The sequence below is a fragment of the Penaeus vannamei genome, chromosome 40 (genome assembly GCF_042767895.1).
Source record: "Penaeus vannamei isolate JL-2024 chromosome 40, ASM4276789v1, whole genome shotgun sequence".
In the NCBI taxonomy this organism is placed as follows: Eukaryota; Metazoa; Arthropoda; class Malacostraca; order Decapoda; family Penaeidae; genus Penaeus; species Penaeus vannamei.
The window spans coordinates 5,585,624-5,596,019 of NC_091588.1; the positions used below are offsets into that span (position 1 = coordinate 5,585,624).

Sequence of the window (10,396 nt, forward strand, 5' to 3'; positions counted from 1 at the left end):
AATGCCAATACCTTTTTCCACAGACAACACCTAACCTCGCAGGAGACAAGCTAACCTCAAGGCCCTCAACATGGCGGTCAACATCAACGAATTAGTGGAGAGATTCACATGGATCGACTACACGGTGTTCGGCTTCATGCTTGCCATATCAGCTGCCATCGGTATTTTCTATGGCGTGTGTGGCAAGAAACAGAACACAAGCGATTTCCTCATGGCTGGCAAATCCATGACAACTTTCCCCGTTGCTATGTCGCTGATTGCCAGGTGAGTTTGGTATTTTTTTCTCAATGTTTTATTAATTTATTAGATTTGTGAATGTATTTTTTCGAAGTGCTAATATCCATATTCCAAGGCACAATCCTAGGTCTAAAGTTACGACTCGTTAAACTTCTAATAATGAAAATAATGCTAAAAAATAATCTATTGTTCATGAAATATCACGAACACAAAAAGTCTCGTTAAACACCAAGAGTCTTCATAGTTTGTAAGCAAGCATTATCTTCTTTAATTTAGGGAACATGGAAGATAGATAATTTACACTTTGGAAATACTAAGATGTTAACATATCACACTCTATTTGAAGATTAACTTAATTACACACCATGAAAGATGAAACGAAATACACTAGTAACGACTCTGCAACCTGAATAGAAGTCTCACACTCACTCAAAACGTCACGTGTTTCCCCACTAATTACTGTTGTCCCATTTCGTTCCATCATAACCTCACTGTTTTCTTTGATGATTTTTACACTCTATTTGAATGTTAACTTAATCACACTCTACAAAAGCTGAAATGAAATACATTGATAAGGGCTATACAACCTGAATAGAAGTTTCACACTCACTCAAAACACCACGTGTTTCCCCACTAATTACTGTTGTTCCAAAATTATCTTTCCTTCCATCCTAACCTCACCGTTTTCTTTTTTTTTTATTATTCTCACACTCCATTTGAATATTAGCCTAATAACACACTGCAAAAGATGTGGTCAAATACACTAGTAAGGGCTCTAAAACCTGAATAGAAGTCTCATACTCACTCAAAAAGCCACGTGTTTCCCCGGAAATTACTGTTGTTCCAAAGGTTTATTTCGTTCCATCATAACCTCATAGTTTTCTCTATGTGAATATGAACTTGATTACACTCTACAAAGAAGATGAAATGAAATACATTAATAAGGGCTCTACAACCTAAATAGGTCTCACACTCACTCAAAACGCCACGTGCTTCCCCACTAATTACTGTTGTTCCAAAATTATCTTTCCTTCCATCATAACCTCACCGTTTTTTTAATGATTTTCATACTCCATTTAAATATTAGCCTAATTACACACTGTAAAAGATGTGATGAAATACACTAGTAAGGGCTCTACAACCTGAATAAAAGTCTAATACTCAAAACGTCACATTTCCCCCCTAATTACTGTTGTTCCAAAGTTATCTTTCCTTCCATCCTAACCTCGCCGTTTTTTTATTATTCTCACACTCCATTTGAATATTAGCCTAATTACACACTGCAAAAGATGTGGTCAAATGCACTAGTAAAGTGAATGAATGGAAGTCTCATACGCACTCAGAAAGCCACATGTTTCCCCGGAAATTACTGTTGTTCCAAAGGTTTATTCCGTTCCATCATAACCTCACCGTTTTCTCTATGTGAATATGAACTTGATTACACTCTACAAAGAAGATGAAATGAAATACATTAATAATGGGTCTCACACTCACTCAAAACACCACGTGTTTCCCCACTAATTACTGTTGTTCCAAAGTTATCTTTCCTTCCATCCTAACCTCACCGTTTTCTTTTTTTATTATTCTCACACTCCATTTGAATATTAGCCTAATTACACACTGTAAAAGATGTGGTCAAATGCACTAGTAAAGTGAATGAATGGAAGTCTCATACTCACTCAAAAAGCCACATGTTTCCCCGGAAATTACTGTTGTTCCAAAGGTTTATTCCGTTCCATCATAACCTCATAGTTTTCTCTATTTGAATATTAACTTCATTACACTCTACAAAAGATGAAATGAAATACATTAGTAAGGGCTCTACAACCTAATCACTATTGTTCCAAAGGTATCTTTCCTTCCATCATAATCTCAGCGTTTTTTAATGATTTTCACACTCCATTTAAATATTAACCTAATTGCACACTGTAAAAGATGTGATCAAATGCACTAGTGAAGGTTGTACAACCTGAATAGAAGTCTCATACTCACTTAAAACGTCCCCAAACCCCCCCCTATTTACTCTTGTTCCAAAGGCGTCTTTCCTTCCATCCTAACCTCACCGTTTTCTCCCGGCAGCTTCATGTCCGCCATCACGCTGCTCGGAACGCCGTCGGAAGTCTACCAGTTCGGTTTCCTTTACTGGCTCATCGGGTTCTCGTACTTCTTCGTCATGCCTTCTGCGGCCTACCTGTACTTCCCTGTCTTCTATAAGCTGCAGGTGAGACGCTTTACTTGACTGGTCGTTTGATTCAATGGGCCGTTATACGAAATGTGGGTGTTTAACCTTGTGAGGGTTGAGTTGCCGGTTTTGTATAGGCCAGTGGTTCATGTGGCTGTAATAATAACTTAAAAAATCGTGCTTGGTAGATTGGTAATTCACTCATGAGTTATTAAAGAATATTTGTGAAGAAATCCTGACATTTTACTTGTATTTGATGTTTACTGTTAGAAATTTAAATGTTTATTTATTGTTGTACTGACATACTGTTTCATCATTCTTATGCATCAGAGGTAAACGGCAGGTATGTTCAATATATTTCATTCCCAAATTTGCATCATTGCATGGCCCTTAGTTATCGTAGTTTTGTGATAATTTCTCACTGAACACTAGACTACGAAGTTCGTAATATGCCATATCAACAGGCTATATAACCGGTAATAAGACTATATTTTCTCTAGCCCTCCCAACTTTCGATGGAGCTTAAAATGTATTTTACTTACTCTTCTAAAATCTGAAAATTTCGTATAAATCAACGTTTTCTCTCATCCACAAAACAGTTTGTTTAATATTCTTCCTTGTCTTCAACATTTGTGAGAAGAGCAATAGAAATAATCTTTATCTAGAACTTGGAAATAATTTTTTTTCTAGTCTTCTAAAACATGAATTTCTCCGCAGGTGACCTCCGCTTATGAATACCTGGAACGGCGCTTTCACCGAGTGGTTCGTTACGTTGGCTCCTTCACTTTCATCATCCAGGTGAGTGGAAGGTCTGTGCTGTTAATTAGCGATTTGGAAAGATTCACCGAAGGAAATGCAGGTACGAAAAGGGTGTCAATAATAGATACCGTCATAATAGCTTACATTTATTTTGAAAGCTCAATAGTTAAGAATGAAGATCATGATATGATTAGACTCAAATCTGCAGAATTTTTCAATCAATACTCTCCTACCTGCATCGTCTTCGTTTGATATTTACTACAGTTACTGGAATCAAATGCATGATACTTGATTGTATTAATTTAATTTATTACTTCATGATAGGTTATTGATACTTACGATTTTCTTCTATGTTATTTTCCTGGTTATTCATATCTATAGTAAATTCGAGGAAGTCATACTGATATCTAATATGACAAATTTCTTTACTCATATATTATCATTATAGATAATATTACTAATGAACACGAGACTGCAAAGTTCACTAATAATATTCAAATGATAAACCAAATAAATTGCTCAAAACAACTTAAATTACAGGCACAGCGATCACATTTTCTTTCGAGACTTACCCACGTACACACACTGTATTTCCTCACTTACATGCCCGTATTTCCATTGCGTATTTCCTCACTTACATGCCCGTATTTCCATTGCGTATTTCCTCACTTACATGCCCGTATTTCCACTGCAGATGAGTCTCTACATGGCCATCGTCGTGTACGCTCCCGCCCTCGCCCTGGCTCAGGTCACGGGTCTTAATGTGTATGTGTCTGTCAGTCTTATCTGCTTCGTGTGCATCTTCTACACCACACTTGGAGGCATGAAGGCCGTGCTTTGGACGGATGCTATTCAGGTGAGATTTGTGTTGTCGCTTTTGTAAAGGAAAATGAGTTTATTGGAGGTGTAATCATTTCAGAAACAGTAGCGGTGATAATGAGGATAATAATGGTAGTGATAATGAGGAAAATTAAAGAAATGATGAAGATAGTAGTGATAATGAGGAGAATTAAAGAAATGATGATAATAGTGATAATGAGATTTTTTTTTTTAATGATCAAGATAATGATAGTGATGATGAGGAAAATTAAAGAAATGATGAAGATAATGATAGTGATAATGAGGAAAATTGCAAAATGATGAAGATAATGATAATAATGTTGCTAATATTGATGACGATGATAGTAGCGCCTAATAATGACGCTAACAAGAACAAACACCAATGATGCTAATACCCCCCCCTCCCTCTTAGATGATCATCATGTACGGAAGCATGATGTTCGTCATCATCAAGGGCGCCATCGACGTGGGCGGCTTCGAGTACGTGTGGCAGAAGAACGTGGAGGGCGGGCGTGCCGAGCTCGTGAACTTTGACCCCAACCCGACGACCCGACACACCTTCTGGACCCTGATTGTGGGCGGATACTTCACCTGGATCACGATCTACGGCGTTAATCAGGCTCAGGTGAGTGTGTTAGGGGCGTGGGTGCAGGCTCCGGGGCGTTGGTCGTGGGCGGCTGGGAAATTTGGATGGCGTGAGGGGTGTTTGTTGGTGTGTGTATGTGTGTGAGGGCGTTTGTTTGTGTTTGAGAGATTGCGTTTGTTTGTATGTGCCTGTCGTCCTCTGTGCGTGTTTGTGTTTACGTTCTTATATGTATGCGTGTGAATCCGTACACGCATGTAGAAATAGTCAGACAGAGAAGCAAAGAAAATCAACATAGACAACCAAAACCCACACAACCAACCAAATCAAGACTCCCAACCGACAACCCCTTTCACCCAACTTTTACACGCACGCTAACCCCAACGCCTCTCCCTCACAACCCACAACCCCTTTTATCCAACCCTTACACACACACACACGCTAACCCCACCGCTCCTCTCTCCCAACCCACACAACCCCCTTTATCCAACCCACACATACACGCTAACCCCAACGCTCCTCTCTCCCAACCCACACAACCCCCTTTATCCAACCCTCACACACACGCTAACTCCACCGCTCCTCTTCCTCCTACAGGTCCAGCGCTACCTCTGCGTCCAGACCAAGCAGATGGCTATTAACGCCCTCTGGATCAACCTCGTCGGCCTCTTCATCCTCATGCTCTCCTGCGCCTTCGGTGGGATGGTCGTCTACGCTCGCTACTGGGACTGCGACCCCGTCCGCTCTGGAGTCGTGTCCAAGGGCGACCAGCTGTTCCCCCTCTTCGTGATGGACACCCTCGGCCAGTGGTATGGGCTGCCCGGGCTCTTCGTGGCGGGTATCTTCTCCGGCGCTCTCAGGTGCGTGTCGGGGAGGTCTTGGTGGGAGGGGGGAGGGTATGGGTTTTGTGTTTTGTTTTGTTTTGAGTTGGCTTGTAGGTTTGTTTTGTCTGAATCAAGTTTTTTTTCATTATGCATTAAATTTGTATATTTTTTTCTCATATCTGCATGGCCCTTTACCTAAACCGTGTATAAATATTTATCTTTACCATCCCTTTGTTAATGCATTACGCCCTTTTGGTTTTAAATATACCATGTATTTATAATCTCTCTCACATCTGTATTGTATACCCTCCGAAAGCTCTTTATCTAAACCATACACGAAATTATCTACACCATTCCTTCGTTATTTATGTCAACCATATCTCCTCTCTCAAATCCGCATTGCTGCTATGGGAAAGGCTAGATCAGTAGCAACTCGAGGTGTCATGGCGTCTGTTTTGATGAAAATATAACCATTAAAATCATTATTTTCCATCCTTTTTGGAAACTGAAGAGACCAAAATGATCGAGCGTATTTACAAAGCATCAGTAATTTTTGTAACGTCATCAAAATAAACCCCATGTGCTTTTTTCCAATAAAACAGAATCAGACGCCATGACACCCTCAAAAAGGATGGAAAATAATTACTTTAACTGTTATATTTTCATTGAACAATCACCAAAACAGACGCTATGACACCTCTTCGAGTTGCTACTGATCTACCCTTCCCCGCTGCCTCATTACCCGAACCACGTACTTATCCTCACCATCCCTTTGTTCCCCGCAGCACCGTGTCCTCGGGAATGAACTCACTCGCTGCCATTGTCCTCGAGGACTACGTGAAGGCCGGCTGCTGTCCTGACATCAGCGAGAAGAAGGCCACTTTGCTCTCCAAGGTCCTCTCGCTCTTCTTCGGGCTTCTGACCTTCGGCTTGGTGTTCGTGGCTGAGCAGCTTGGCAACATCTTGTCTGTACGTTTATTTAATCGCTTATTTGGTTATGTTATTATCATTTTTTTGTTATTATTATTACTATTATGATAATGAAGATGATAATTATTATTATCATTATTATTATTATCTTCTTAAAAAAAAATATATATATATTATTATTATTATTATTGATATCATTATCATTATCATTATTATTATCATTATTATTATCATTATTATGATTATTAGGTTGGTCGTGTCTCGTGGTAGATATGATTCTTGACTTCCTAAATGTTGATTAAGGATTAGCTTTGAAGTCTTGACGGATTTGTTGAATTAATTTGAATTTCAAAGGATAGACATAATGCACATATTCCATGATTACATGTATCATCTTCATGCAGATTAAAGAAAAACTAAACAATAACAAAGTCACTGCACAAGTACTCTATTCAACCTCTCAGTTTCCCAAAAGACATAATGAATTACTTGTACTCATTGTAATTGTTATCTGTTATTCATTCCATTTATTATTTCCTTTAGGCCGCTCTGAGTATCTTCGGCATGGTTGGAGGACCTTTGCTCGGAGTCTTCACCTTGGGCATGTTCTTCCCCTGGGCGAACTCGAAGGTAAAGTGGTGTCCTCAGTCGCTGGATATAAGACTTGGATGTCTTTTGTCCTGTGATATGGGGTAGTTGATTTATTTGGTGCTTTGAGATGAGGAATTGGATGATATTGGGCTTTATATACTTTGTTTTTCTTTTATTTGGTGTTTATTATTGTTTTAGGACAAATAATTTTTTTGTCCTTTGAGATGAGAAAATGGGTGATTTTTGGCTTTATATACTTTTTTTTCTTTTATTTAGTTATTATTGTCATTTTAGGACTTGGTGTGAAATGTATTTTTTTAAAAATTCGTTTGGTTTTCTTTTCTTTTTTCATAATCAAATCAATATCTTGCAACAACGAAATGTCCCTTTAGCACACCTCACACCTAATCCCCTCTTGCCCCCCCCTACCTCTTCCCTCTTGCTCTCTCTCTCTTAACTCTCTCCCATTGCCTCCTTCCCCTCCAGGGCGCCTTCACGGGTCTCCTGACGAGCCTCATCTTCATGTTCTGGATCGGCGGAGGGCACCAAGTCGCTCGCTGGAACGGCCAGATCACCTTCGACAGGAAAGTCACGAGTATCGAAGGGTGTAACTTGAACGAGACCTCCGCCTTCTCGCCTCTCACCGCCGCGCCTCTTGTGGCTGAAGAGTAAGTCTGGTGCTGGTTTTAGGGGAAGAGTGTGTTTAGATGTTTAGATGTTTATATATTTAGTTTATTCAGATGTGTTATTATTACTGTTGTTTTGTTGCTTTTATTATCCTTCATATAATTATAATTAGTAGCGGTGTTAGTATTAAGAGCATATGTAGTTGTCATCATTTTTATTATATTAATGTCATTACTTAATATCTAATTCATCACGTTAATATAATGCCATTATTAGTATCATTTAGTTTTAGTATTCTTATTTTACTAATATTCGTAGCCTTAATATTCCCGTCATTCCTAGAATCATTACCTTTATCACCACAATTCCTCCTCCTGCAGACCTGTCGAAGAGCCCCTTGCCCTCTACCGCCTCTCCTACATGTGGTACTCCGCCACAGGATGCTTCACCGTCATCATCGTCGGGCTCCTGGTCTCCCTCGTCACAGGACTGCAGAATGTAAGGACTCTTGACCCCAGGACTCTCTCTCCAGCCATCTTTTGGTTCAGGAGGTTCATCCCAGGCATCGAAGGACTCGGAGAGGACTTTGTGAGTGGTTTTTCCTTTTTTTTTGGGGGGAGTGGGTGGGTGGGTGGGTGGGCGTGTTTTTGATGTTAATATTTTGTGTGGGGGGGATAGTGTCCTTTGGGGCTTTTATTACTATTGTTGTTGATTTTTTTTAGTATCGCTAATGTTATTATTGGTAGCATCATCATCGTTATTATTGATTTTAGTAGCAGTATCGTCACTATTGTCATCATGATATCAACATTTCAAATACGATAATCATTAATATTACCACCAAATTAGTATTACCGCATTTAATCACCAGTCTAGAGAAAATACTAACCAAACTACCCGTTTTCCCTTTAGGTTGACGAAGAGGAAGGCCTCCGAACGCACCAGAGCTCGGTTTCCCTTGGCAACATCAACCCCGCCTTCGACACGACCGTTAAGGAGAAATACACGCCAAAGAGTAACGGTTTTACTCCAGAGAAAGAGAGTTCAAAACTTTAAACGTGCTACGCGGGAAATGGGTCTTATTTTGAAACCCATTTTAGCATTTTTTGTATATGTAGATATATAAGAATACCTGTTCTTACGTGCTCGTGGTATGTGCACGCGTGGTAGAAGTTTTAGCATAGATATATGTATATTTTTTCCCTCTTTCTTTCTTTCTCGTATTTGCTTTGTGGCATTTCTATGAATATTTTTATGTGTGTGAATGCGTAGATTGAATGTGATTTTGAGTGTTTTTTTTTTCTTTAGGTCAGTAGTAAGATGACCGATTTTTATGTCTGATCGAAATAGATTATATTTCTTGTTATTGATTTAATTAAGTGACTTATCAGGTTCCGTCCACGGTGCAGAAAAGTAATAATATGGCTCTTGATATTTTATGATGATATCGTCAGTATTACTACTGTACTTACCATCGTTATCATTATTATTATCATTGTGATCGTTATTATTGTCATTATCAGTAGGAGTTTTATCATAATATTGCTATTATTATTATTGTTATTATTATTATTATTATTATTATTATTATTATTATTATTATTATTATTATTATTATTACTATTATTATTATTATTATCATAATTAATGTTTTGATGAAGATAATCATAATGGTAATAATAATAATGATAATTGTATTAACATATTATTATTATTATTATTATTATCATATGTATTATTAATCATGGTGATTATTATTATAGATATTTTATGGCAAAGATTATTATGTTTTGATATGGTTGCTGTGAGCAGAGGAACGTGTACTTATTATGATGTTATTTAATTATCATTTTTGTGTAAATTTCTTATCTAGTGAAGAATCCCTTTCATAACTGACTTACTGCAGTATCTTTCAGGTTACAAGGATCTCACAGAGGCCTTAAATTATTGTATGCAGTATACTGTGTATATATATATATTATAATTATATATGTAATGTTTAGTCGTGTCTTTCAACCCATTTCATCATCTTATGCGTCACACTGCGTCTGTTAAGGTTGTGAAAATTTCATACCAAGAAAACGATAAGTAAGATTATTCAAAAGAGACATGTTTTAAAGGATTTTCAAGATCACGGTTTATTATAAAACTAGATGTTCTTTATTGATGTTTTTTTTTAACTGTACATGGATAATGCAATCTAATTACACACTTATAAACATGGTATATTTATGAATTATATTTTTATTCAGCATATATATATATTTTTTCTAGTGTGCATAATATTTGTCAATAATATATAAAATTATAGTTTTATCAGAACTGCAAAAGAAAAAGAAAAAGGACTTTTAAGTATTATTGATGATAAAATTTGACCTAAAAGGGACCTCAAGATTTAAGAATTAAATAAAAAAATTATTATTTGTGACAAAAGATGTAGATCAAAGTTGTTTTTTCTGTTAGAAGAATATCACTGAAACATTATTATTGTTATTATTATTATTATTATTACTGTTGGTATTATTATTATTATCATCAGTTTGATATTCTTATTTGCATTCTTATTCTTAATATCAATATTTTTACGATTTATGATGATTAGCATTGCTGTAATTATTATCACTGTTATCATTACTACTATCACTGTTATTATCATCATCAATACTACTATTTTTTTCATTTATGAAAAACTAAACATAACCAAGACTGTGATACGAAGACGGAGAATTAAGTTGTGAAAACGAAGGCTTAGATAACTAATGTATGAACTTAGACAAAACTAATATAATCGAAATATAAGAATATTTCATAATTGAACTTTAT

General features: G+C 37.1%; 1 protein-coding gene across 1 annotated transcript in view; it reads left to right on the top strand.

The window, feature by feature from the left end:
* Nucleotides 1-9,575, top strand: part of LOC113819644 (sodium-coupled monocarboxylate transporter 1) — a 9,580-nt gene extending 5 nt beyond the window's left edge. The window contains exons 1-11 of the mRNA XM_070117560.1: nt 1-264; nt 2,317-2,458; nt 3,137-3,217; nt 3,873-4,034; nt 4,431-4,643; nt 5,199-5,461; nt 6,211-6,394; nt 6,899-6,985; nt 7,433-7,614; nt 7,954-8,161; nt 8,486-9,575. The exon at nt 1-264 is cut by the window's left edge and continues 5 nt beyond it. Coding sequence (XP_069973661.1) covers nt 71-264; nt 2,317-2,458; nt 3,137-3,217; nt 3,873-4,034; nt 4,431-4,643; nt 5,199-5,461; nt 6,211-6,394; nt 6,899-6,985; nt 7,433-7,614; nt 7,954-8,161; nt 8,486-8,629 — 1,860 coding nt within the window. The 5' untranslated portion in view covers nt 1-70 and the 3' untranslated portion in view covers nt 8,630-9,575. The remainder of the gene's footprint in view (nt 265-2,316; nt 2,459-3,136; nt 3,218-3,872; nt 4,035-4,430; nt 4,644-5,198; nt 5,462-6,210; nt 6,395-6,898; nt 6,986-7,432; nt 7,615-7,953; nt 8,162-8,485) is intronic.
* Nucleotides 9,576-10,396: the final 821 nt, after the last annotated feature.